The following is a 27,919-nucleotide window of genomic DNA, read 5'->3' on the forward strand; positions in this document are numbered from 1 at the left end:
ACTCTTTCGTAGGCCAGGTGCTATCCTCCACAAAGGACATGGCAGATAATGGGTTAGGTAACTGGGTTCCTTCGGGTTATGGCCTGGCTATGCCAAATTCTGGCCAGAAGTTGCTGCTGCACTAGGCACAGAGATGAGAAGCATTGGGGCAGCCATCCTCTCATCTGTCTCCCCCAAGAATGCCATATGAAGCTGGAGATAACCCTTAAAACGTTCCCATCATGCCCCAGTACCAGAGGGGAAGCTAACCATTCCTCCAGTGAGAGCTCGCTTTACGAAGAGCAGGACAAGGCCATTCTGTGTCTAGGGTACTCCCAAGACAACGGGTCTAATGTGCAGATAAGGTGCTCAGACACACACATCCCGTCTAAGGGCCATACAAGATATGAGGGTATCTGGCCCTCTGAGGACCCAAAATGTCCCCCTCATCAGCCACCGGCTGACACCCTCTGGGTACATTCTGTGATTAACAAGCTCAGATATTTGAGGAGCCAAACAAGTCAATTCTGGGTATGTCAGCTTGGGACCTCTGAGTCCTTTCTGTGAATAGGAAGCTCAGATCCACTGAAGGGCAGAAACCTCTATTAGTCCCTGAGGATACTTGGGGTTTCTGGTTCCTGCCACAGTGGAAAACAGCACGAGTCACTGACTCTCTTGCCCAAAAGCAACCCTGGAGAAACTACAGAGGGAAATGTGAATTCCAGAAACTGCAGCACAGCTATGAAGACCTATGGCAAAAAGGAAGGCCTATGTTTTGAGTAGCAATGGCTGAAGACAGCAAATACAGGATAGGTTTAAATTCTAGCTCTTACCTCTCCCCTGTGTTGTTTTGGGAAGGTTCTTGTCTGCCCCTCAATGCAGACATCATCCAAACCACTTGAAGTTGTTGGCGGCGGGGGGGCTGATAGTATCAGGGCAGCAAGAACCCTGTTGAGGGGAGGAAATGAGCAACCATAGGCAATCATTTCCTCCACCCATCCCCCTCCAGACACCAGAGCTGGTGGTGACACCTAGGGAGATGGCCTCCTCTATGGTTTAAAGATGAAACCTCTATCAGAGGAATTGTCACGTGGTGTGCTAGCAGAGGGCGTGATAGCTCTACTCTTGTGCCTGGGGCTGCCCGCCCTCTGGCTCATCTCCCCACAAGTCTCTTTACCCTTTGAACTCGGGGTGATTAAGCAGAGTCATATCTGGCCTTCAGCCTTCCCGCAATACATCTTATATGCCAGAACAGCTGCTCCCATCAGGGGAACGTGAGCTCACCACCAAAACAACTAGACACTGGGGCCCCATAACTGCCTCCAGACCAAAAAAAAAAAAAAGGTGGAAGTATTAGTAATCTATTGCTGTATAACAAATTACCCCCAAACTTAGCAGCTTAAAACAACAAACGTTGATTTTCTCTGTTTCTGAGTGTCAGGAATCCAGGAGCCACTTAGCTGGGTGGTTTTGACTCGGTCTCATCTGAGGTTTCAGTCAAGTTGTCAGGACCGAAGCTATGACTTAGATGAATGACCCACTTCCAACACGGCCCACTCATGAGGCCGTTGGGAGGAGGCTTCAGTTTTTCACCATCCAAGCCTCTCCACAGAGCTCCTTGCAACACGTGGTCCCAACAAGCAGGCAAGAAACCATGAGCAAGGCAGAACTGGAGTATCTATTATCACTTAACCTCAGAAATGACATATCATCACTTCTATATTTTCTTGGTCACACAGACCAACCCTAGTGCAGCATAGGAGGGAACTACACAGGATGTAAATTATTATTATTAAGGGCTTATTGAGGATTATTAAGGGCTATATTGAAGGCTGGCTACCATATTGCATGACATAAATATCCAAAGCAGAAGTATTGAGACGGGATCCCCAGGTGGCTCAGCGGTTTAGCACCTGCCTTCAACCCAGGGCGTGATCCTGGAGTCCCAGGATCGAGTCCCACATCAGGCTCCCTGCATGGAGCCTGCTTCTCCCTCTGCCTGTGTCTGCCTCTCTCTGTGTCTCTCATGAATAAATAAAATCTTAAAGAAAAGAAGTATTGGGACAGGCATGAAGAATTTTAAGTAACTACAATAAATAAGAGATAAAAGTAGAATATAAAACCAGAACAAGTGATGTAAAAGAACCCAAAGAAAATAGTAGGTGTGAGGATGATAGATAAAAAGGAATAAAAAAGTACTATAAATAGAGAACAGGAAATGGGATGTCAGAGATTTTACTATAATAGCAATCACAAAAATATCTAAAACACAGACCTTCATTGGATTAAAAAAAAAAGGTCCAACAATACACACACACACATTGAGAAATATTGGAAATGAAGGATGAAGAGAGGATATATAGCACACTAATCAAAGTCCAAAGAAAGCTGGGATAGCCATCCCAATAGTTGTTAATAAAATTTAAGATCACAAAAGACAAGTCATATCTACCATAAACACATATACACCAAAGGAGCGCTGAACAATACATTTTTCTAAAGACTTTATCAGCGTGCCACAAGGGGGTGGGGCAGAGAGGGAGAGGGAGAAGCAGACTCCCTGCTGAGCACTGAGCCTGACATGGGCTCAATCCCAGGACCCTGGGATCATGACTTGAGCCCAAGGCAGACACTTAACCAACAGCCACCCAGGCACCCCTGAACAATACATTTTTAAGCTTGATATGTGTGTGTGTGTTTATACACATATATACATATAAAATGAAGAAGGCTCCTTTTTTGCTTACATTTAACAATTACAAAAATAGACCACATTAGGGCACAAAGCCTCGATGAATTCAAAAGTATCACTATTAAGCATTATCTCTGACCATAATACAATAAATTTAGCAACAGCAAAAAAGCTAAAAAAAAACCACCCCATTTTTGGAAACTAATATACTAGGGACACCTGGGTGGCTCAGCAGTTAAGTCTGCCTTCAGCTCAGAGCGTGATCCTGGAGTCCCAGGATCGAGTTCCACATCATGCTCCCTCCCTGCATGGAGCCTGCTTCTCTCTCTGCCTATGTCTCTGCCTCTCTCTCTGTGTCTCCCATGAATAAATAAATAAAATCTTGTAAAAAAAAAGGAAACTAACATTACTAAATAACCCTTAGATGAAAGAAGAAATCATAAAGGAACTTTAGAAATATTTATAACTAGGAGCACCTGGCTGGCTCATTTGGTAGAGCATGTGAGTCTTGATTTTGCAGTCAAGAGTTCAAGCTCCACGTTGGGCATAGAGCTTACTTAAAAATATATAGGGGATCCCTGGGTGGCTCAGAGGTTTAGTGCCTGCCTTCGGCCCAGGGCCTGATCCTGGAGTGCCAGGATCCAGTCCCGCATTGGGCTCCCGGCATGGGGCCTGCTTCTCCCTCTGCCTGTGTCTCTGTCTCTCTCTCTATCATGAATAAATAAATAAAATCTTTTATATATATATATATATATATATATATATATATATATATATATATATATATATATATATATATATAAGAGAGAGAGAGAGAGAGAGTCGCCTGGGTGGCTCAGTCAGTTAAGCATCTGAACAGATTTCGACTCTGGTCATGATCTCAAGGTCCAGGATCTAGTCCCGCATTAGGCTCCATGCTCAGTGGGGACTCTCCTTGGAATTCTCTGTCTCCCTTTTCCTCTGCCCCTCCCCTCCCCATGCTTTCTCCCTCAAATAAAGAAATAAATATCTTTTTTTAAAAGATTTTATTTATTCACTTATGAGAAAGAGAGAGAGAGAGAGAGAGAGAGAGGCAGAGGGAGAAGTAGGCTCCACGCAGGGAGACAGACATGGGTCTCCAGGATCACACCCTGGGCCGAAGGCAGCACTAAACCACTGAGCTACCTGGGCTGCCCCAATAAAAATCTTTAAAAAATAAAATGCTAAAAAAAATATTTACAACTAAATATAAACACACTACATGCAACATTTGTAGGACACAGCCAAATCAGTTAATACAAGAAACCTGTAGCCTTAAATACATTTATCAGAAAAAAAAGATTGAAAAGATACAATTTAAATCCAAAAACAGTGGTTAACTGTGGGAGGAAGAGAACAATAGTTGGGTGCAGGATTAAAAGAGAATAAAATGAGGAGCTTTTCGTGGAACAATGAAGATGTGTCATGAACTGTAGAATACGATCAGAGCTCAGACACCTTGAAAGGCAAACGGGTACTTTTTTGCATGGGGGCTGATTATTTGAGGGCTACCTAAGACCATTATGTATATGCACAATGTGAAATCTATTCATGTCCATCCTGGGCATAGGAGGTCTGGATATGGCAAAAGCCAGACAAGTCCATTTTGTGGATGCATATCATTCTGTACTCTGAAAATTAACAAATCTAGTATCCATTTGGAGGGCTGACCCTCAGAAGAAGGCTTAGACAGGTCCATTCTCTGGATAAGAAATGTAGAGTTCTTGAGATCAGACTAACCCAGTCTTCCTTGACCGGAAACACAGACACCCTGAAAGCTGGACAAGACCAAATCGTGGGCAGTGAGTTCAGCCACTCCTTGCTCTGGATAAGTCCACATTGTGTGCTCTGAAAGTACTTTCTGTGGATCAAAGGCTCAGGAACTCTGAGTGACAACAAAAATTGTTCTATGGATTGGGATTTACTCCGTCTAAAAATTGGAGCATCCTGTTTTTGTAGAAAGCACCTCAGGCAGTCTACTGGCAGGAAAATCAAGAGACACTTTAGGAGGCTGTAGATAAGGAGGCGGGCTGAAGTCAGAAATAACAGGAATGACACCAGGAAAAAAAGGATCCCATGACAGGCGGCTAGGTGTTGAGCACGGAAAACAAAAACAAAAACAAAAACGTAGGGATCAGCATCAGACACGGAGAAAACGTAGAATCTGACATTATGGACTGTGGGTTAGGACAACAGGGAAAGTGGGGAATAAAACATCAGGCCCTTGGGGTCCCTGGGTGGCGCAAGGGTTTGGCGCCTGCCTTTGGCCCAGGGTGCGATCCTGGAGACCCGGGATCGAATCCCACGTCGGGCTCCCAGTGCATGGAGCCTGCTTCTCCCTCTGCCTGTGTCTCTGCCTCTCTCTCTCTCTCTTTCTCTCTCTCTTTCTCTGTGACTATCATAAATTAAAAAAAAAAAAAAAAAAAAACATCGGGCCCTTGAGGGATATGAGAGGACTGGGAGGTGAAGGAGGTTACAGTAATTACGTCTGAGACCCATGGAAGACGACTGAGATGGTGAAGAAGACATCAAAACCAATGGGGGATAGACGTCAAGGACGGCGAGGGTGATGTCAGGGACAGAAAGGGGTGTGAGAACGAAGTTTCATGTGCATAAGTGATGAAGACCGAAGGGCCAGGCAGCCCCGGTGGCTCAGCGGTTTGGCACTGCCTTCAGCCCAGGGCATGATCCTGGAGACCCACGTTGGGCTCCCTGCATGGAGCCTGCTTCTCCCTCTGCCTGTGTCTCTCATGAATAAATAAATAAATCCTTAAAAATAAATACATAAAATCTTTTTAAAAAACTGTACATAGTAAGCTACCGTTTTTCTAAGGAAAGAAATATATGTTTATATACACTCATCATGGAAACAATGGAAGAATATACCTTTCAATTTTAATGAATGATTACCTACAGAAGGAAGGAAAAGAATGAAATGAAGGGAAAGAAGCTGAACTGCTTCAAATACACCTTGTTTTCTAGACTCGACTTTGGAACCAAGTATTTTATATTATCATAAAGCAAAACTGAATTTAAAAGTATTCCACAATAATAATATATCCTCATCTGTATTTCTAAACCATTTCCAACCATGAAGTCTTGATTATCAATGATACCAACGTGATTACCTCAATTGATTCAAACCTCTATAGACAGTAGTCTCAGAATAATATTAACAATATTACCATCAGATTTAAGATCAACAGGGCAGCCCAGGTGGCTCAGCGGTTTAGCACCAGCTTCAGCCCAGGGCGTGATCCTGGAGACCAGGGATCGAGTCCCACATCGGGCTCCCTGCATGGAGCCTGCTTCTCCCTCTGCCTGTGTTTCTGCCTCTTTCTCTCTCTGTGTGTCTCTCATGAATAAATAAATAAAATCTTAAAAGAAAAATAAATAAAGACCGTAGGGCCAGTGAACGGATACGGACGCCAGGGTGCGCTAATCGCACTAAGCTCGCCTCCATTTCCGGAAGCGTGCTGAGCTTATTGGTCCGTTTGCAGTATCGTCCCTTCCTCCCACGCCCTTGCGGGCTTCAGCCAATGAACATGAACGCTGGCACGTGCGAGGGACGCTCCATGACGTACACGCTGCGTAAGCTTTATCAAGCGACTTCCCGCGCTGCAATCTTCCCAGTCTCTCTGCTTCTCGGCGGTTGCTGTTGCGTTGGGCTTTTTGCTTGATTTGCAGGTAAGCAGGACAGGTTTTGTGGGCCGGCTGCTCCTCGCTTCACTGATGTGCGCCGCGCCAGTCTGGAGCTAGGTGCGCGAGTGGGGAGAGCAGCGGTTCCTGACACGTACGCTTGGGCTTTTCTCAAGTGGGCGGGCCCCGTGCTCAGAGGTGAAACTTTTCAGTTGGTGGGAGGCTGGCGCGTTCTGTCTAAGTGCGAGGAATGCTGGGAGGGACTGGCGACGTCGGTGGCGGCAGTGACAGCGCGACAGCCGAGTTGTGCGGGCGCCCTTCCCCCACCCCCGCGCCTCCCACGTGACCGCCGCCATCTTGTTCTGCGGTCGCGGAGAGAACGGGAGCGTGTTCTGGACCTGTGCAGCGCCACAAAATGACGGGCGTGGTGGTTGGTGGAGGACGATACGGGCATGCGTGAAGGCCGCCCCCAAGTGGCTGTCTCCCTGATGGAGCACCGCCGAATCCAGCCTTTTCGGCTTTTGTTTCTGGTCTGTCTTTAGTTGCCTTTTTGTTTTCTGTGGTTTCTCTTTTTTCGTCCTTTTTAAATCTTTTTTCCTTTCTTATCTCCATGGTTTCTCCCACCCTTTTTCATACTCTCTCCGTAGTACTCGAGTTCACTGCCATGTCTTCTGAAGAAGGGAAGCTTTTCGTGGGAGGGCTGAACTTCAACACCGACGAGCAGGCTCTGGAAGACCACTTCAGCAGCTTCGGTCCTATCTCTGAGGGTGAGACGTGGGCCAGATGAATGATGAGCGGAGTGTTTGTGAAAGTCCGGGGCCCTTGCGTTTCAAGAAAGATAAAGGAGAGGGACACCTGGTTGGCTTACTTGGCTAATAAGTTTCTGCCTTCGGCTCAGGACTTTATCCCAGGGTCCTGGCAGGCCCCCTGCAGGGAGCCTTCTCCCCTTGTATTTTCTTTGTCAAAAGTTTTTTTAATCTGTATTAAAAAAAAAACATAAGGAGAGAAATTAGGAACCTAGGCTTATACATATTCCTTTCTCTTTTTTAGGCCTAAGGCATAGTCTTATGAGAACCCCATAACTTCCCATTGATGATTGGTAGGAGGGGCCCATCCTCTACCTGACACCCTTTGTTGCTTATGTTTCTTCTTACATGCATTCTCTTTTTTCCCCAGTGGTTGTTGTCAAGGACCGGGAGACTCAGCGATCCCGGGGTTTTGGTTTCATCACCTTCACCAATCCAGAGCATGCCTCAGATGCCATGAGAGCCATGAATGGAGAGGTGAGGTCTCCTACCTGCATAGGGGCCCTGCCCCCATCTGCCACTTCCACCATTCTTTCTGTTTTTCCCTCTGTGTCTGCTAGGGGCAGCGCGGCCAACAAACCCCGCAGTGCCCACTCACAGGAGCATGACTGCCTTCTGTTCTAGGGGGTGGAGGGCAGCGGCAGACAGAGCCGGGCTGCCTGGGAGGCGACGACTGGTCCTGCATGAGGCCGAGAAGCCACCTGTGGATGGTTGACCTGCCCTGGGCTTAGGTAGTAGAGTCTGCAGACCTGCGGGCCTGGCCCGGAGAGGACCTCGTGAGTCTTCTGGGATGGACTCTGAAGTCTCAAACCAAGAGAGGTGTCTATCTAGCCCCTAATAGTGGGGCAGCTTATAGGAGTGGGGAGGAGAACTCAGCCTGAGTTCAGTCAAGATGTAAGTAGTAGCAGGGGGAACACGGTGGATTCAGGTCATTTTGTGGGATTCTACGGCTCCTGATAAAAGCCATTCTGGTTAAAGGAGCTTGTTCTGGAACATGGCACCCAGAACCTGGTGCCCACCAAGAGTTTCTGGGCACTTTTGCCCACCTGCCCTACCCATTCTTCCCTCACCACTGCCCTATTTGACCACCAACCCATCCTCCTTATGTCTCCCCACACCTAGTCTCTGGATGGTCGCCAGATCCGTGTGGATCACGCGGGCAAGTCGGCCAGGGGAACTAGAGGGGGTGCCTTTGGGGCCCATGGGCGTGGTCGCAGCTACTCTAGAGGTAAGTGCAGTGGTAAGTTTGAATATGGGGAGAGCTGCTTATTAATAAGTGACCTACGTCTGGATGGCTACCTGACTTTTTCTTGATATGCTGTAGGTGGTGGGGACCAGGGCTATGGGAGTGGCAGATATGACAGTCGACCTGGAGGATATGGATATGGATATGGATATGGAAGGTCCAGAGACTATGGTGGCAGGTGGGTAGCCAAGGGATTGGAGTACTCTGGTGGGGTTGCCTACATCTTAAGAGCTCAGCTGCCTGAGGGTTCATACATAACCTCATTTTGGTGTTCCTAGTGTTTGCTTTTACAAATTATAGTGAAACTGTAAGTATGGCACTTAACATGTTTTTGAGTTCTACATGATGCACTAATTATGATGTAATATGATAGGCGGTGTTAACACGTTTATCATGTCATGTTGGTTGTAAGTTTATATTGTTAATGTTTACTATGCTGTGTGCAAGTTACATGCCACATAATATGATTTTTGTACAGTATATGTTTGATTTGCATTCTAAATTGCATATGATGGTATATGTAAAACAGAATGTGTAAATATGTGTGGTTTTTAATGCCAAGGTATGCATATGATACATTCTCATTAACTGCCATGTATGTTTTTTCTCAGAAGCCAGGGTGGTTATGACCGCTACTCAGGAGGAAATTACAGAGACAATTATGACAACTGAGATGAGGCACGTGCACCTAAAGTAGGTGAGGTTTATATGTTGCCACTGAGTGGACCTCTGTCCACCAGCCCTGTCATGTTTCACTCAACTTTTCCTCCTGCCTACACTTAATTCACCAGTTCCACATGACACCTCCTTCGTTCTCAGGTGCCTGTCAGGACTAGTCTGCTGTGGGGTAGGGGGGCGGTATCTAAAAGTCTGTCTCCCTTGTAATCTCTTGCTGGGCATGGAGGAGATGAAGCGGCATTGCTGTCATCCAGCCTTCAGCAATCTTTATCAACCCAGGGAGGTGAGCATGTGTGCCTGTGCCTTCCCAACATTATAATTCTCCCCCTTCTTACCGTTCTCAGATACACAAGGAATAAAACTTCTGATCCAGGATCATCCTTCCAAATGGCTGTATTTATAAAGATTTTTGGAGCTGCACTGACACATCTGTTCTAGTACATCGAGTTCTATTTTTTAACTGAGCTCCAGAGGTAGTTTGTTACAGAGACCTTTTAGAGAAAGCTCCATGTGATTTCTAAAATTTTCTCCCATTTAAATATTAATCCTGGGACATTGCAGATGCTGGGTATTTTCCAGTTTTTCAGTTTGGGCTCTCAGGATTACTGATTGTGGCAAAAGTGTTTGTTTAGACTGCTTTAAAAACAATGTGCATTTAGGGACATTTAAAAGCCTATCTGCAATGTTTATCAAGATTAGGAAGCAATTTCCAAATGCAAATACAAGAAATCATTGATATGATTAGAGGTGGGTTTTTTTTTTATTATTCAAGGTTACCACCCTGAGTATACAGCAGTTAATTAAAAATATTTGTGAATGTATTTTTTAGTACTGGAAGAAAAAATATTCTGTTGTCTCATTTAGCATTTTAGGATGTTCTTCACGGAGCTGATTAAAAAGTTGAAACATGAAAAACTGATACGTGTTGTTTTCCTCGTTAACCCAGTTTTTCCTTTTAAAGATTTGATTAACTTATTCATGAGACAGACAGAAGCAAAGCAAAGACACAGGCAGAGGGAGAAGTAGGTTCCATGCAGGGAGCCCGATCCCAGGACCCCAGGATCACGCCCTGGGCCAAAGGCAGGCGCTAGACCACTGAGCCACCCAGAGTTCCCTTGAACCCAGTTTTCAAACTAAAAATGGAAGATCAGGAAGGGAGGGTTTTAGGAAAGAATTTAGTTGGAGGGGAGTGGGTAGGCAAAAGAGTAGAACTCTGCAGTTTATTAGTTTTTTTTTGGAACTCCAGTTTATTTTTATTTTTTTTTTTGGAACTCCAGTTTAAAGTTGAGTTTGAGTACATCAAGTGTGGGGGTGGTGGGAATTATAGAGGAAATATTCTTGTTGGAATTAGGTTTTCTGAGATGGCCTCTTGGTCCTTTTTTGGTCAGCTTGGGAATCAGACTGCTAGGGTTTGAGTCTCCTTAGCTTCTCTGAGCATCAGATGGGTGTCCTCACAGGATTGTTCTGAGTGTAAGCACCTGGTGGAAGTTAAACCATGTTATAAAAAGCATTTCCAGTTTCTTTGAAATGTTGGGAGATGGAAGAAATCTATTAAACTCAACCTTGTCTGAGGAACGTGGAAAAATCCTGATTTGAAAACCAGTTTCTAAGAGCTCAGACTGGACTCAGATTCCAGGACACAAATGCAGTATCTGCTGCCTTCCAGCTATTTAACCTTGGGTAGGACACTTAACCTGTGGTCCTCAACCTCATGAGCATGTCACATTTCTTCATGAGGGTTAAGTACATTTAATAGGCATGTACAGTCCTTGAGAATGGTTAGCAAAGCTCCTTGTCACAGGGATTCAGTCTTCGGTGGTATGAGTCTGGTGGTGAGGTGGTGGCAATGGTTTTGCACTTAGAGCTAATCTTAGTTCCTCAGTCCTACTGCCAGTCCCTTCAGTCCTGGTTCGAGTGGCTACATTGGGAGTCCTGTTGGCTTTTATCCCTCCTTTTGGAATTTCTAAATCAGTTGTGTCCATGGCTTCCACCTACTTGATGCAAAGTCGGTACCACCTGATCACCAGTTCCAGGACATCATTAACGCTTCATTTCCTCATTCATGGAGTGAATGAATTCAGTGTGTTCCCTCAAAAGTCCTATGGAAACCCTCCTTTCCCCAATATGATGGTCTTGGGGGGTGATTATCATTAGATAAGGTCATGAAGAGTGGGTAGTGCCCTCACAAGTCCCAAGAAGGCTTTCCTCTGTTCTCAGCCACATGAGGATACAAGAAATTGGTAGTTTGGAAAAGGGATCTCCCTAGAGCTCTGCCCTGCTGGCACCTTGATAGACTTCCAGGCTCCAGAACTGAGAAGTTGATAAGCTTGCCCACTCTGGTATTTTTAGTTCCCTGAACTGAGATTATAGGTCTGTTGGAAGAGTCCCAGTATGGGAAGTCTGTCTCCCTGGCTCCAGTTAGTTGGAAAGACCCCATAGACCCTTCTACCCAACCAGTCATGAATCTGCTTTGGCAAGTGGATGGAGGCTAGAGAACTTCTCACACCTCTTGATTGGCTCACTGAACCAGGAAAATGGGCCTTGTGGCTGCCACCACTGGTTGATGTTGGGTACTTGGTGTGAGGAAGCATTCTGAGCCTTTGGGGACCCAAAGGCAGTGGGAGCTGGCAGGAAGAGCGCCATTCCTGCCTTGCAGGTAGGCCACAGTGAGGGGGCATCTGCTCCCTGCCTGTCAGGAAGTGAAATGTCATCCTGGCTTTAGGCAAGATTGCATAATCAACTGAAATCTCTGCAACAAAGTGATTCCTAAGTGACCTCAACAAAGACTACAGCCTCCTACACCTGTTCTGCTCTCCTGATGTAGAAAGTTCCTTGTAGGGACCCCTGGGTGGCTCAGCAGTTGAGCATCTGACTTTGGCTCAGAGTGTGATCCTGGGATCCCCGGATCGAGTCCCACATTGGACTCCCCGCATGGAGTCTGCTCCCTCTTCCTGTGTCTCTGCCTCTTTCTGTCTCTCATGAATAAATGAATAAAAAATCTTTAAAAAGTTTCTTGTAGGGGCGCCTGGCTGGTTCAGTTGGCAGAGTATGTGATCCTTGATTCTTAGGGTTGTGTTCAAGCCCCATGTTATCCAGCCCAGGAAGGCTTAGTCTCTTGCTGTTTATTTTCTCTAAGGAAAAGGGCTTAGAGGACTCGGTTTTCTCAGTGTGACTGCTGATCAATAAAATTTCCAGATATAGGACATTTTTTAAATTATTCATGAGAGAGACAGAGCTACAGGCAGAGGGAGAAGCCGGCTCCCTGTGGGGAGCCTGACATGGGACTCGATCCCAGGTCTCCAGGATCACACCTTGGACTGAAGGCAGGCGCTAAGCCACTGAGCCACCCAGATACAGGACTTTTAAAACTCCCTTAAAATGCTTATTAGTTTTCTGCTTCCATTTGACCAGAATTTCATTAGTGTGCATGTTCCTCAAGAACCCACGGAGATCAGAAACTCCTGTGCAGAGGTTCCTTGAGAACCTCTGTCCCAAGGCCTGTGAAGACCCTTGGGGCAGCCTGGGTGGCTCAGCGGTTTAGCGCCACCTCTGGACCAGAACGTGATTCTGGAGACCCGGGATCAAGTCCCACATCAGGCTCCCTGCATGGAGCCTGCTTCTCCCTCTGCCTGTATCTCTGCCTCTCTCGGTCTCGGTCTTGTGATCTCATGAATAAATAAAATATTTTTTTTAAAAAATAGACCGGGTCCTTGGTCTGCAAATACTTGTATTTTCAAGCCCTGTATCTTTCCTAGACCAAAAACTTTGATGCAAACCTCTTTTAGACCCCTTACCTCTGTTCTTTTCAAGAATAAATCCAACGCCGTGCTCTTCACCCACCCCATGTGGGCTGCTTCACAGCCTAATTCCTCTGCCTCAGGTTCAACAAGTATAAGATGGAAATAATAGTGCCCTCAAGATGGGCATCTTAGGACATGGCAAATTACTGATAGTGCACCCACACCCTTGTCCCACGCACTCCTGGATTTGGGGTTATATGAAACTTTCAAAAGGCTTTTCAAAATAAGTTGCTGTGAATATTTAAGATATTGGGACGCTTGGGTAGCTCAGCAGTTAGGCGCGCCTGCCTTCGGCTCAGAGCATGATCCTGGAGTACCGGGGTCGAGTTCCACATCAGGCTCCCTGCATGAAGGCTGCTTGCATCTCCCTCTGCCTCTGTCCATGTCTGCCTCTCTGTGTCTCATGAATAAATAAAATCTTTAAAAAAAATATTTAAGGTATTGGAAGAAGGCGTATTGGGTAATGATCAGTAGCCAGTGTTCTGCCACTTTGCTTCTCAGGATGAAATCTGTCCTCCAGCTGCATTCTTCCACCTCCCCCACCTTTCCTCAGACTGAGATAGAGGCCATGATCATTTTCTAATTCAGAGTGCACAAAGACCTGAGAAACTAGAAGTGGGTTTTTTTTTTTTTTTTCAAATTTGATACGAGACCTGACACGGAGCTTTTCATAATTTTTTGCTTGTTTTTAAGTCATCTACACCTAATGGGCTCAAACTCAACCCCAAGATTGAGTCCTATGCTCTTCGAGCCAAACACCCCAAAGCTTTTCATAATCTTTTTTCCCTCTTAGTATGAATATGCATACAACATACTACAAAAAATGTTCGGTTATAGAGAGCTGCCCTGGAGCCTGTTGAGCAGTCTTAACAGTGAATGTACCAAGGAAGTTCAGCCTTATAAATTGTCCAAAACCGTCCATGGTGTTCTGTATAAACATTCCTGGTACAACGTTGAGTCAAATTTTTGGACTCAATTTTAAGCCTAAGTGAAACTCTTCTTTGGAATTTTCCTTTGCTTTTTCTAGTTTTTAGTAATTATCTGGACACATGATTTGTGGTCTGTGTTTTAATCCTTATGATTGTAATCCATAGTAACAGGTATGTTTTAATTCACTGGAGTCCAGTCTACCGACTTGTCTCCATAAGGGAAGAAAGGCTTAATGAAAGAAATGTGCTTGGGATCCCTGGGTGGCGCAGTGGTTTGGCGCCTGCCTTTGGCCCAGGGCGCGATCCTGGAGACCCGGGATCGAATCCCACGTCGGGCTCCCGGTGCATGGAGCCTGCTTCTCCCTCTGCCTGTGTCTCTGCCTCTCTCTCTCTCTCTCTCTGTGACTATCATAAATAAATTTTAAAAAAAAAATTTTAAAAAAATGAAAGAAATGTGCCAAGTTCCCTGGTGTTTCCCACTTTGTTGTGTCTTAACAGCTGGCCCAAACCGCTCCAATGCTTGTGAAGCCCGCAGCTTAAAAAAAAAAAAACAACCGCTGTGTCTGTAATTTTTTAATCTCTGTGATAGATACTTGAAAGTTCGTTATATCAACACTGCTGTAAGCTTGAAATTTTCCATAACGAAAACTCAACTGTTATGGGTGTGGCTTGTTAGACCTCAGCATTGGCGGGGTGGGGGGGGCGGGGTTGGGTAGCTATCAGCTCTTTTCTGCTGGCCTGGCCTGTTCCCTAAAGACTTCTCCCGTAGTTAAAGGTGTTTCAACCCAAAAGCCTCAAAAAATTCCATTCTATAAATACTAACCTCTCTTTGTTGGTGTCTGATGTTGTTTTCCAGATACTGGCCCTGAAACCCCATCCTGCTTCCCCTCTCCAGTCACGGATCTCAGGATCCTTCTGGCTTTTCCAGACAAAAGGGCTCTTCCTTTGCCCAGCACCAGAGGTCCTGCCTTCCAACCTCCATAGCCACAACCTCTTAAAACCTTTCTCTTGGCCTAGAAAAGATAATAAAGGTAGCCCATTATATGAGCTGAGACCTAGGAAGCAGCTAGATCAGTGGTAGTTACATGTGGTCAATAAATGTTGGCATTTGTTTTTTTAAAGAAGAAAGACTCAGCACAAGTGGGGAGTGGGGCAGGAGGGAGGGGCAGAGGGAGAAGGAGAAGTAGACTCTTCACTGAGCAAGGAGCCAGTTGGCTCCTGTCCCAGGACCCTGAGACCATGACTTGAGCCAAGGTCAGATGCTCAACGAACTAAGCCACCCAAGCGCCCAAATGTTAGCATTTGTTACATGTGACAGATAATTGTAGGGGCAGAGCAATGGATACAACATATCTTTCCCTCAGGAATCACATCATGGTGGGATTTAAAGACAGTATAGTAATAAATCAGTGTGTAATGTAATGTTAGGGAGTGGCGAGAATGAAAGCTGGGGATGTGGAGAGAGATGGGATTTGCTACTTCATGCAAGGTAGTCAGGGAAGGCTACTTGGGAGGTGGCCTCTCAACAAAGACTTGAAGATAGCGGGGGAGAGCTAGCAAGGAAGATACTTGATGCGGAAGAATGGTTCCGCCATAGCACTCCCAACGGCCTTGCACGTCTCTACATAGGCCACGTAGACAGGCTGACCTAAGTATTGGCAGAACGCCTTGTGATCCTCAGAGCACAAGGCGCTTGTGAGGCCATTCCTCATTCCTTGTCTACCAAGGAGGCCATCATGAGGCGGTTTTGCATCACCAATGGATCTGGTCAGGTATGAGGCTTTTTGTCCCTTTCCTCCCCTGACTTATGGCTGTAGAACTGCCTAGCATGGCATTAGTTCCTTGGCTACAGGGTGTCCTACCCTGTGCTGCAGTGGTCTGGTCCCTTTCGTTTTGGTGTTACCCAGCATGTGGGACATGGGCTAGCATCTGGCTAGTCCTGCTTTTGCTATCTATACGTAATCTCTCAATCAAATGAGGGCTTGTTTCCTTACTGACCATATCTGTCAGTATAGCCTTGCCTTGACATCTGGGAGAGGAAAACTATAGGCAGAAGGAAAAGCAAGCAAGTGCAAAGGCCCCAAGGTGGGAGCTTGTTTGGTGTGTGTGTGAGGAATAGCAAGAAGGTCAGTGTGGCAGGAGCAGGGTGAGCAAGGGTGCCAGTGGCAGGAGGCAAGGTTGGAGAAGTCACAGAGGCCTAGTCCTAGAAGGCCTCACTGGCCACAAGGAGGACCTTGGCCTTTTCTCTGAGAGATGGAGGCTGGACAGGGTTGTAAGCAGAGGAGTTCTGAGTGTTGACTTGGGTTGTGACAGGATCCTCTGGCTGCTATGAGAGCAGACAGGGAGGCCTGGGGGCAGAAGCTGTGAGAAGGCCACTGCAAGAGTTGAAGCCAGCAATGGTGGTGGTAGCAGTGGACAGGAACAGGAGAGGTTGCATTTTGGATAAATTCTGAAGGTGGAACTAACGGAATTTGCTGACAGGTCAAACGAGTTGTGGGATGAAAGTACTAATGAAGTTATGAATATACACTGGAGGAACTTACACAAGGTAATTTGGGAGTCAGTGTTAAACAATGTAGTGGTTAAAAGCAAGGATTCCCAGAGCCGGGTGGCCTTGGTGCAAACCCGGCCCCAGCACTTATTGACTGACTTTGGGCAAGTCACTTCAGCTCTTTCCCATTTCCCCATCTCTAACATGGCATAACAGTACCAATTTCACAGGGTGCTGTGAGCATTAAAGGTTTCCTAGGTCTGTAAAGTGCTTAGGACAGTACCTGGCACAGAGCACTTATTAATAATATCACCATTGGATGAATAGAAGTATTTGCTGAGAGCGCACAGGAAAGAACGTTCCAGAGCCCAAAAACAGTTTGTGCAGTTTTCAAGGATGTGTGAGAGAGCCAGCATGGCTAGAACCTAACCTGATTGAGTAAGAGCAACAAGGGGCAAAATTGGAGAGGAGGCCAGAGAGCTTCTCCTCACAGTAGCTGGGAGCCATTTTGGATTTCCGGGTGGACCTGCCAGTGCTAGAGGCCAAAGAGGAGTGGAATTGATTTGAGATTTGATGCTGGCGATGTACAGAGAGAGAAGAGAGATGGAGCACTGTTGTCAACACTGCTGGCTGGATACCAGGAGTTGGTGGTTTCTGGCGTCCAGGATGATAAAATGAGTCTAGTCCGACTCCTTCCCTGAGTCCAGATGCTAGTTCTTAGGTCTTCTGCTTCTGTGACCATAGGCGGTAAATCCCTCCAGGGCTCAGTTTCCTCATCTTCACAGCAGGGCTACGTGTCACACCTACCTCATTAGGGTTGTTTGTGACCATTCACAGAAGATGGATGTAGTGAGAGCTTGGTAAACTCAGGCTGTCACCGAAAGCAGGCGAGGCTGATCTCAGGAAAGCATTGGTGCCTTAATATTTGAAAAGCAGTGAGATACAGTCCAGTGTATTGGCAGAAAAAATTGGGAAGGATCAAGGACTGTGCCCATTTATCTAAATTGCTAGGGTCTGAGGTACCAAACCCAGGGTCCAGTCTTTCCCAGGCCCACAATCTGGCCCTAATTGTTCACCAAGCAAATGGAATTGAGATCTTAAGAGCAGAGCTACCCCAGTTCTAGTGCTGTAAAGGGATTTCTCCCCTTCTCTGACTCAGGCACTGATCAGCTTCACTGGCTTAGCCACACATTTAGTGTCCAGAGCTGTGTGTAGTTGGTTCCTTTTCATTCAGGTTCCGCCTTAAATTTGTTTCTCCCTCCTGCCTTCTCTCACAGCTCAGCAACACTAACCCAACTTCTGTTTGAATGATAGTAAGTACCAGTTTTTACTGTTTATCTTTCCCATTACAATGGCAGCTCCATGAAGGCAGGAGCTGTTTGTCTCAATAACTACTATTTTCCCAGTGCCTGGCACCTAGTTAGGGGCTTGACGAATGCTGGTTGAAAGGCTGGCTCTCTGTTTCAGCTTTCTGGGCGCTGCTCAAGTGGTCTGTGAGTCTTCTCCCAGCTGCAGGAATCTTGTTTCTGACTCAGACCATGGAGAATTATTACCATTAAGACTTTGGAGATTAGGAGAACTTTGGCTTCAGAGCCAAACGTTTTCCCAACAGGAAATGGTAAAATTTAAGTTATGACCTCATGTCCCAATCCTCACTTGTCTCATTTAGGAAGAAACTTCAGGGATAAAATAAGTGAATAAGAACTCAGCATCTACAAATATGTGAATAAGAACTCCGGTTACACCTCAGCTCCACATCTCTCATTTTGCTCTTTGGTCTTGATTCTCAGCATATCCTTGTCACCCCAAGCCACTCAGGCTTTCCCTCAAATTATGCTGCTTTTTGTTCCTGAGGATAAGGACAACTTCAGGTTTTGTGTCAGCCTATCTTAGTAATGAAAAGTGGGCACAGCCAGTGTGTCCATTGCTTGCCTTTGCTTTTTTTAAAAAAAGATCTTATTTATTCATAAGAGACACACAGAGGCAGAGACGTAGGTAGAGGGAGAAGCAGGTTCCCTGTGGGGAGCCCGATGAGGGACTCGATCCCAGGACCCTGGGATAACGCCCTGAGCCAAAGGCAGACACTCAACCACTGAGCCACACAGGCATCCCTTGCCTTTGTATTTTTAAACTAGGTGGGGACCTACTGGGCAGGAGGTAAATGAAGGGGAGAGGAGTCCAGAAAAGACATCGCCCCTGTTTCTACCACCACTGGAGTTGCTGTTTGACATGGTGTTCTCTTCAAACAGCTCTGGCTTACTGTCTTTTCCGTTCCAATCTGTTCATTTGGCTAGGATCCTTAACCATCAATCTGACAGTAAAATAGCCCCAGATCCTGTTTGAGTGAGTAGAATTTGTTGGGTTTTTTAAAGAGATTTTTTCTATTGGGCAGCCCAGGTGGCTCAGCGGTTTAGCGCCGCCTTCAGCCCAGGGTGTGGTCCTGGAGACCCGGGGTCGAGTCCCGAGTCAGGCTCCCTGCGTGGAGCCTGCTTCTCCCTCTGCCTGTGTCGGTCTCTCATGAATAAATAAGATCTTTTTTAAAAAATCAGCTTATTCCACGCTTTTTTTTTTAAGATTTTATTTATTCATGAAAGAGAGAAGAGAGAGAGGCAGAGACACAGGCAGAGGGAGAAGCAGGCTCCATGCAGGGAGCCCAACGTGGGACTTGATCCTGGGACTCCAGTATCAGGCCTTGGGCTGAAGGCGGCGCTAAACCGCTGAGCCACCCGGGCTGCCCTATTCCACGCTTTTAAAAGAAAGTATTCCTAATTTTTAGTGAGTGATTCACATAGTCGCCCCTGTCTCTCTGGGCCTTGTACGTTATTCTTGTGTATACATAAAGTGCCATTAGGGACTGGAGTGAGTAGAATTTAAGGGGTGGAGCCTCCATCCTGTGCCGGAAGCTACTGTCCCTTAGAGCGCTTGCGTGGTTTTCCCACGCCCTGGGAAGGATTCCTATCCATTCGCTCTGCGCTTGGCAACTCTTCCTGACAGCAGGCGGCCATCTTGCCTGGAGCCTGAGAGAGGAAGAAGACAGACAGAAGGAAAGGGCGACACTGGTCTCAGGGCCGCCCCGGGGGCCTCAAGAGCCGGAGGCAGCCCCTGAGGTGGTCTCTGATCCCGGTCCCTGCTCTTGAACCCGAGAAGGGAAGGCGGGGGGCGGGGGGAAAGAAGATGGATGGGAAATGCCTAGAAAGATTGCTAGGCGGGAGGAGGGGCGTCGCTATGGTGACCGGGGGGTGGGGTGGGATGAGATCTGAATCGCTGTTGTCAGTCTTCCGGGAGCTGCCCGGGAAGGGCAGGGCTGGGGTGATGACCTTGCTAACTGCTGGGTATTTCGCGACAACCGGGCGTCGAGGGACGCGGTGTCTACGGCAACGATCATCCGGCGGAAGGGGCGGAACTAAATCCCTTCACTTGAAACGCTGACATTCCAGGCCCTTATCCTGCAGGCTCCCGCGGGCGGACACGCCAGAAGAGGAGGTCGGGGAATGGCCGCGGTGTGGCAGCAGGTCTTAGCAGTAGACGCGAGGTGAGGAATGCGGTCGAAGCCCATGGGAGCGGGTTACTGCGGTGCATGCGCAATGGCGTTAAGTGAGACTGGGCGGAGAACTTGCCTTATGCGGCTGCGTGGGCATACTGGAAGTGAGCATGCGCTGTAGCAGGGTGTGGTGGCTTGCCCGCAGAGAAGGGCTGGCCAGACGGTCAGAAAGAGCATGCTTGGAAAATGCAGTCAGGTTTGGGCATGCGTAAAGAGGCTGTGCTGCCAGAGCCTTTGGGAAGGGGTGATGGAGCTCAGGCTGGTGACTTCCTACTCCCCAACATTGCCCCCACCCCATCCCGCAGACTTCTCTTAACCATCATCACTTCCCCAATCTGACCCCATCACCATCCCGTACTGACTTCCAGCATTGCCCCACACTAACCCCATCACCATGTCACGCTGACTTACTGTTGTCAACACTGACTCAGTCACCCTATACCAACTCCAGCAAAGCTGCAGATGGCCTCCATTGTCCCCACAGTGACCTCATCCGCCATGCCCTTTATTACTGTAGACCCACCCTCATCACAGCGTCAGAGGGACCCCCATCATCACTGCTGATCACTTGCCATCCTCACCCCGCACAGCCACACCCCTCATTCTCTTTCCCTGTCCCCTGAGCTGATTGATTCCCTCTATCCTGTGCCTGCTGCCCGCCCTGCCTCCTGCCATCATAGGTACAACGCGTACCGCACGCCAACGTTTCCACAGTTTCGGACACAGTATATCCGTCGGCGCAGCCAGCTACTACGGGAGAATGCCAAGGCTGGGCACCCCCCAGCACTGCGTCGGCAGTACCTGAGGCTGCGTGGGCAGCTTTTGGGCCAGCGATACGGGCCCCTCTCCGAACCAGGCAGTGCCCGCGCCTATAGCAACAGCATCGTTCGCAGCAGCCGCACTACCCTAGACCGCATGGAGGTGAGCTCCTCCCCACATTGCCTGCCATGCACACCACCTGCCTCCATATGCATTCCCTTAGCAGACTTGTCAGGCACCTGCTGTGTGCAAGGTACTGATCCAGGCTCTTAGAATGAGCAGAGGGTAAAAAGAGATAACACATAAGTCAATAAATGGACAACAAGCAAGATAAACGCATGTAAACAGGCAATAAACAAAATAGGTCAGTAGACATACGAAACCAGACAGACAAGTCAATAGTTAACATGGCTTATAGTGAGGATGGCTAAGATGGAAAAGTAAAGCTGACTTGGGGGATAAAGTGAGACTCAGATGGGGGACAGAGGGATGCTTTTTCTAATGGGGATGATCAGGAAAGGTCTCTTGGAGGAGGTGACAGTTGAGCTGAAACTTGAATGAAGCAAGAGACTCTGCTGAGTGGTTTTCTGGGGGAAAGTGTCCATTCTTTCTTCACAGAACATTTACTGATTATCCACTAAGTGGGGCAAGGGAGCAAGCAGGGGAGCTAGTGCAGAGGCAACCGCAGTAGCCCAGGCCTTGGTGGCAGCTGCGGTGGGTAGCGTGAGAAGGGATCTGGTTCTGGGTATATTTCTAAGACTCCAGACTTCATAGATTCTTGAAGGCTGGTTTCAAGATGTGCCCACCCTGGCTCTCTGCAGGACTTTGAGGATGATCCTCGGGCCCTGGGGGCCCGTGGGCACCGCCGTTCTGTCAGCCGAGGCTCCTACCAACTACAGGCACAGATGAACCGTGCTGTCTATGAGGACAGGTATGCAGCAGGGGCAGCTGCAAGCTGGGGATTTGTGAGGGGAAGAGGGACCATTGGGCAACAGCAGACTGAATGCTAGCACCTACCTCCTGTTATCCCCTGCTCTTGTTGGGGCCCAGGCCACCTGGCAGCGTGGTACCCACATCAGTAGCAGAAGCAAGTCGAGCCATGGCTGGGGACACATCGCTGAGCGAGAACTACGCCTTTGCAGGCATGTACCATGTTTTCGACCAGCACGTGGATGAGGCAGGTAAGCCAGCAGGTAGCGGGTCCCGTCACCACTCATTTGCCTAAACTGTGACCACTACTCAGCGTATCTTTCTCTGGAACACAGAGTCTCTGGCCCACCTCTGAAGAAGTTACCATCCATAAACCTTTCCACAAACCTACAAGCCCTCTGCAAAGTAAAGTGGTCTGCAAAATCTCAAGCACTTTGTCTGTTTTAAAAGGGCTCAGTAACTTAAAAGAGGACTTTGCAGAAGGCCTCTGAGGTTATGAGTTGCTTGGAAGAGTTCAAAGCCTTTGGTGGAGACTTTTGGCAGAGGGCCTTCTAGGGTTCCAGCTCCCTTTCTCAGCCAAGCAAAGCCCTTTGCTGAAGCCATTGTGCTTGGTGCAGTGGGTCCCAGTCCCCAGCCCTGTGTCAGAACCTTTTATAAAAAAAAAAGAACCTTTTATAAATGAAAGCACCCAGGGAGTGTGCCGAGTCCCACAAATAGCTTCTTGGCATTGCAGTCCCAAGGGTGCGCTTCGCCAATGATGACCGGCACCGCCTGGCCTGCTGCTCACTCGACGGCAGCATCTCTCTGTGCCAGCTGGTGCCTGCCCCGCCCACCGTTCTCCGTGTCCTGCGGGGCCATACCCGCGGTGTCTCCGACTTCGCCTGGTCCCTCTCCAATGACATCCTCGTGTCCACCTCGCTTGATGCTACCATGCGCATCTGGGCCTCTGAGGATGGCCGCTGCATCCGGGAGATTCCTGACCCAGACAGTGCCGAATTGCTCTGCTGCACCTTCCAGCCAGTCAACAACAACCTCACTGTGGTCAGGCTTCAGGGTGCCCGCTCGCCAAGGGTGGGGCTGCTGGGCCAGGAGAGCTGTCCTCGGGAGTCAGTGTGGGTGGCAAGGGGGTGTTCCCTCTAGTCCATCACCATAGTCCTCCTGTGGTCAGACTCAGAGGGACAGGTCTGGGCAGAACAATGATACAGGTGTTGTGTGTGTGGGGTAACCTTGCTGTGACAGACTCCAAGGGGGTACTGGTTAGGAGGCAGAGTCCCAGCTCTGGTACCCCTTCAGTCTTATCAACAGCAGTGCAGCCACTTTACAACCACCAGGGCTGCTGGCTGTGGGGCAGGCTTACTAGTCAGAAGGCTTGTTTCCTCCCAGTGGCACAGCTCCACTGTGATCCAACTCCAGGATTGAGAATGAGAGGGCAGGGGAAGGAAGTGAAAATTTGGCCTGGCCTCGAGGGGCAGAGAGGGGACCAGCTGAGTGAGCCTGTGCTCTGGGATCCCTTCAGCTGCAGCATCAGCCCCAGTGTAGTCAGGTCTCCAGCAAGGGCCAATCTGGAAGCAGGCCAGCTATTATTACCAGGTCACTATGGCCCTGTAGTTTGCCTGTCATGGTGGTGGTGGTGGGAGTGCTGGCTAAGGAGCAGTGGGCTGGCTGTCCTGGTTAGATTGCAAGGGGCTGGCTCTGAAGGATCGCAGGTCACCTCCCAGTCTACCTGCCACAGGCCTACTGGGATTAGACTCCTGTAGGAACCAGCCAGTTCCATCGACAGCAGCTCCATTATGGTCAGATTCAAGGAGGGACTGGCTGAGAGCAGGATAATGGTATGTGCGGGTCTCACCCACAGGTGGGGAATGCCAAGCAGAACGTGCATGTCATGAACATCTCCACAGGCAAGAAAGTGAAGGGTGGCTCCAGCAAGCTGACAGGCCGGGTCCTTGCTCTGTCCTTTGACGCCCCTGGCCGGCTGCTCTGGGCAGGCGATGACCGTGGCAGTGTTTTCTCCTTCCTCTTCGACATGGCCACAGGTAGGCAGGCCTGAGGCCTGCATCTGGGTGTTCACACTGCCACCATCCCAGCCCACAGCTGTGTCCCCCCGCCTTGACTTTTGCCTCCTCTCCCTCCATTGTTGCAGGAAAACTGACCAAAGCCAAGCGTCTGGTGGTGCATGAGGGTAGCCCTGTGACCAGCATCTCTGCCCGCTCCTGGGTCAGCCGCGAGGCCCGGGACCCCTCGCTGCTCATCAATGCTTGCCTCAACAAGCTGCTGCTCTACAGGTGGGTCTTCCCTGTCCAGGCCACCTCCATCAGACTGGGATGGGAGCACTGTCTGCTTGGCAGAGGAAAACAGGCATCGGGTTAGTTGGAGTGAACAAGGAAGTTGAGTCTTCATATGATAATGACAGTATCAGTGGGAGGAGGAGTAGCAGAAGTGCTAGTGCTAGCATAGCAGTTGCAGGCCCCAGGCCCTGTTGAGGTGCCTCATACATAGCACTCCATTTTCTCCTCGAGATAGCCCTGTGAGGAGGGTGCTCTTACCATGCCCATTTTACAGATGAGCAACCTGAGCCAGAAAATAGACTAGGGTCCCCTGAGAGCAGTGGTCTGTACCCCTCCCTCCCCCCCTTCCTTCCTTCCTTCCTTCCTTCCTTCCTTCCGTTTTCGTTTTCGTTTTCGTTTTCGTTTTTTTGGAGCGGAGTTTACTGTCCTTGCTCACATATGACATTGACATGTTACCCAAGTGCAGTTCTCAGCCTGGGCTGCATGCCGGAATGACCTGAAGGGCTTCACAGAATCATGACCAGGCCCCACTGTAGGCCAGTGATTTTGGAAGCTCTGCGGCAGGACTGGGCGCACTGGTCTATTGAAAGGTTCCCTTAAGCACTGTCCAGCTGGGCCTGAAAACCACTACCTGGCAGGATGATTTCTGTTTTACTATTTTGTTTTTTGACTCTTTAAAAAAAAGAAAATCACGTACACACATACATGTATCTGTAATTCTAAATTTAGATGTAGCCCCAAATTTGGGACTCATTTCCCCATCCTCCCCCTTCCCCACTTTCCTCTTCCTACCACCTTGGCCGCCCCCCTGCTGCAGTAAAACCTGTTAACAACTCTGTACTACCTTCCTATATCTTGTTCTCTACCCTGTAACCCTAAACGTGCATACCCACCCCTCCCCTTTTGGAGGGAGGGTCATTGTTTTACAGAGGTGGGCTCCTTTTACATCCTTCACATCTCGCTTTCTTTACCAGATGATGCCCGCGGAAGCGCCCCCAAGTCCCCTGCAGTGCTATTGGTTCATTGGTTCTTTTGTGGGGTTTTATTTAGATTTTATTTATTTATTTGAGAGAAAGAGAGCGTGAGAAAAAGTGCATGCGCGAACAGGGGGAGGGGGAGAGGGAGATGGAGAAGCAGACTGCTGAGTAGGGAGCCAGGATGCAGGGCTCAATCCCATAACCCTGGGATCAGGACCTGAGCCTAAGGCAGATGCCCAACCAACTGAGCCACCCAGGGCCCCCACTCTGTTTTTTCTTTTGGGTGGACTTATCATAATCCACAGCACAGAGGAGTCCAGTTTGGTCATCCCTTTCCTCTCCTTGTGCCCTGTCTTCACACCAAGATCTCTTGAAGAGCCCTAGAAAGAGAAACTAGTGAATCCCACTGCTGGGGCTTCCAATTTCCACCAGTGGGCAGTTTCCAGACTGTCACGAACTCACGTGTCAGCCTATGCTTTATAGGAATATGCAGCTGTCTCAAAACTGGATTCTGTGGACCTTCAAATGAACCTAGGTGCAAGGGTCAGGACACAGAGCCGCCCCACGTCCATCATCGTCTGGAGCTGAGGCGCCGCCCTGACCCACTCTCATCCTCCCCTCAGGGTGGTGGACAACGAGGGGACCCTGCAGCTGAAGAGAAGCTTCCCCATTGAGCAGAGCTCACACCCTGTGCGCAGCATCTTCTGCCCCCTCATGTCCTTCCGCCAAGGGGCCTGTGTGGGTAAGTCCCACAGAGTTGGGGTGTCTGGGTGGCTCGAGAGGGGCAGGGCCCAGGGCTGGTGCTGATCCAGCCCAGACACCACGACCCCATGATGCCCAGACTTTAAGGGCCTCGAGAACTCCCACATTCCAACAGCCTCCCACTTTGAACAAAGGCCCCGAAGAGTCCAGAAACCTCACAATGTGAGACACAACCCCACCCCCCAGACAGTTCAGAGGCCTCACACCCGGGACACAGGGCTAAAATAGCTAAGATGAGCCCTAAAATGCCTAGGGACCACCACCCCCTGAGACCTCCCCAAACCATGCCAGGACTTCACAGCCAGGGCCCCTGGCTTCCTCTGGCAACACCTCCCAAGGGTCTCTCTCTTTCTCTCTCTGTCTCTGTCATCGGGGCAGTGACCGGCAGCGAGGACATGTGCGTGCATTTCTTCGATGTGGAGCGGGCAGCCAAGGCTGCCGTCAACAAGCTGCAGGGCCACAGTGCGCCTGTGCTGGATGTCAGTTTCAACTGTGATGAGAGCCTGCTGGCTTCCAGTGACGCCAGCGGCATGGTCATCGTCTGGAGGCGGGAGCAGAAGTAGGTCCTGCCGTGTCCATCTTCCCACCCACCTCCTGCTCCAGCCTTGTGTTTGTAAATAAAGTTCCTGTGGTTGTGCCCGTGGCTGGCTCCCAGGTCTGCTGGGGGTGGGATCAGGGAGAGGGCAGCTCTAGGATCCGAGTTGGAATGGAGTTCACTTCCTCATTGATGCATACAGCCATTGATTGCTTCACTTAGCAATCATTGGTTGAGTGTTTACCGCATCGTAGGCCCCCTGTAGGTGTTTTTTTTTTTTTTCCCTGTAGGTGTTTTACTCATTCATGCGTTGGACAAATGTGATTGAGCGCCCACTGTGTGCCAAGAACTGTTCTAGGCACTGACAGAAGAGCCTGCCTTCCTAGGGCTTGCATTCTATGCAGGTAGACAGCAGACAAAAACATATCTTAGGTCAGCCAGAGATCAGCGTTGTGAGGAAAAATAAGGCAAGGACAGGAGGTAGAGGTGCAAGAGTGGGCAGTTGCACACTTTTTGGTACTGCAGTCAGGAAAGACATTCCTCATGGTGAAATTTAAACAAAGACCTGAATGAAGTGAGAGGGAGTCGTGGTGTATGGGAGAGAATGTTCTAGGCAGAGAGGAAAGGCAGTGCAAAGGCTGGAGTGTGCCAAGAGTGTTGTTGAAGAGGCCAGTGTGGCTGGACCAGAGTGTGGTGGGAGGTTGGAGAGGCCTGATCCTGGAGGGATTCGTGGCCACAGCGAGGACTTGGACTTTTCTGAGTGAGCTGTGAGTTGCCCAATTGAGCAAAGGAGGAAGGACACAATCCAGTTTGGTTGTAAGAGGACCCCTCTGGGTTCTGTGAAGAGAACAGACTTGGGTGGGGCCATTAGGAGGCCCTGCAGTAGTCAAAGTGAGCAGTGATGCGGACTTGTGCCAGGGTAGTGGCAGTGGGGGAGTTGAAGGGGGATGTTGGCTTCTACCACAGGGGTTTCATGCTGCTAGTCTGCAGTGCTCTGCTGGCTTCCTCAGGAAGGCTGAGGTCCCAGCTCCCCCCAACCCCATGCTCCAAGGCTCTTCCCCACAAACAGGGTGCAGACATGTTGAGGATGTGGAGTATGAAGCCCATGCAGAAACAACCATGGACCCCAACAACCATGGACCCCAAGATTGAGCTAGTGGCTCATGCTGGTGGGGGTGGGGAAGGAAGATAGATTCTCCATCCCAAGGGAAACCCCAGACCACCCCTAGCTCCTTCCATATTCCCTCAGGGCCCAAATTCAAGGCCTGGAATAGCTCAGAGTCTGTAAAGTGATGTTCAAATTTGAGGGGAGCCCCAAGTGAGGAGAGAAAGCTTGGGATATAGCCAGGGAGCTAGAGAAGCAAAATCCCTTGTCGATGACCTGAGTCACTAGGAAGCGTCAAAGTTGCCAGAAATGGCAAGGATGCTCTCGCTCCTCCCTCCCTTCCAGCTCCTCCCTCTCTCCCCTCCAGCTGCATAGGCTGCCATATCCAGATGCATTAATGGGAACTGTGGCTCCCAGTTTGAGACCTCGAGGTCAGTCCACAGAACCACAGGCATTGCACCCTGGCCCAGTATTATTGAGCTACCAAACGAACACTAGCAGTCTTGGAGGAGGAAAAATAACTGGTTTGTTCAAGCCACTGTTATTTTGACAGTGTGGTTACTTACAGACAGAAGCATTTCTAAACTGTACTTCCATCTGACCTTAAGGTAAATACCAGAGAGCTGGACGTTGATGATGCAGTTCATGCTTCATAGGTTTCACAGACCACCCAAACTCCATGATTTGCTGGGAGGACTCTTGGTCTTAGCATACAGTTGTATACGTAGTTATGATTTTTTCCAG

At 48.8% G+C, this 27,919-nt stretch overlaps 2 protein-coding genes across 6 annotated transcripts; both read left to right on the top strand.

Moving 5' to 3' along the window:
* The first annotated feature begins 6,228 nt into the window (after positions 1 to 6,228).
* Positions 6,229 to 9,973, top strand: RBM3 (RNA binding motif protein 3). 5 transcript variants are annotated; one of them, XM_041741189.1, is made up of 7 exons: positions 6,229 to 6,376; positions 6,976 to 7,095; positions 7,505 to 7,611; positions 8,257 to 8,362; positions 8,459 to 8,558; positions 8,992 to 9,077; positions 9,403 to 9,973. In XM_041741189.1, exons 2-6 carry the CDS (start codon positions 6,993 to 6,995, stop codon positions 9,050 to 9,052), a joined length of 477 nt encoding a protein of 158 aa, XP_041597123.1. In that variant the 5' UTR covers positions 6,229 to 6,376; positions 6,976 to 6,992; the 3' UTR covers positions 9,053 to 9,077; positions 9,403 to 9,973. The 5 variants fall into 5 exon arrangements, with proteins under 5 accessions (XP_041597123.1, XP_041597125.1, XP_041597126.1 ...); XM_041741191.1 differs by having other exon boundaries at positions 8,992 to 9,073; XM_041741192.1 differs by having other exon boundaries at positions 8,995 to 9,077.
* Positions 9,974 to 19,329: 9,356 nt separating this feature from the next.
* On the top strand, positions 19,330 to 26,178 carry WDR13 (WD repeat domain 13). The gene is made up of 10 exons (XM_041741188.1): positions 19,330 to 19,385; positions 19,731 to 19,810; positions 20,500 to 20,740; positions 21,400 to 21,509; positions 21,629 to 21,759; positions 22,242 to 22,549; positions 23,364 to 23,544; positions 23,652 to 23,793; positions 25,397 to 25,515; positions 25,914 to 26,178. The coding sequence occupies exons 2-10, from the start codon at positions 19,770 to 19,772 to the stop codon at positions 26,096 to 26,098; spliced, it is 1,458 nt and encodes a 485-aa protein (XP_041597122.1). The 5' UTR covers positions 19,330 to 19,385; positions 19,731 to 19,769; the 3' UTR covers positions 26,099 to 26,178.
* The last annotated feature ends 1,741 nt before the right edge of the window (positions 26,179 to 27,919 follow it).

The sequence above is a fragment of the Vulpes lagopus genome, chromosome X, assembly GCF_018345385.1.
Source record: "Vulpes lagopus strain Blue_001 chromosome X, ASM1834538v1, whole genome shotgun sequence".
Lineage (NCBI taxonomy): Eukaryota > Metazoa > Chordata > Mammalia > Carnivora > Canidae > Vulpes > Vulpes lagopus.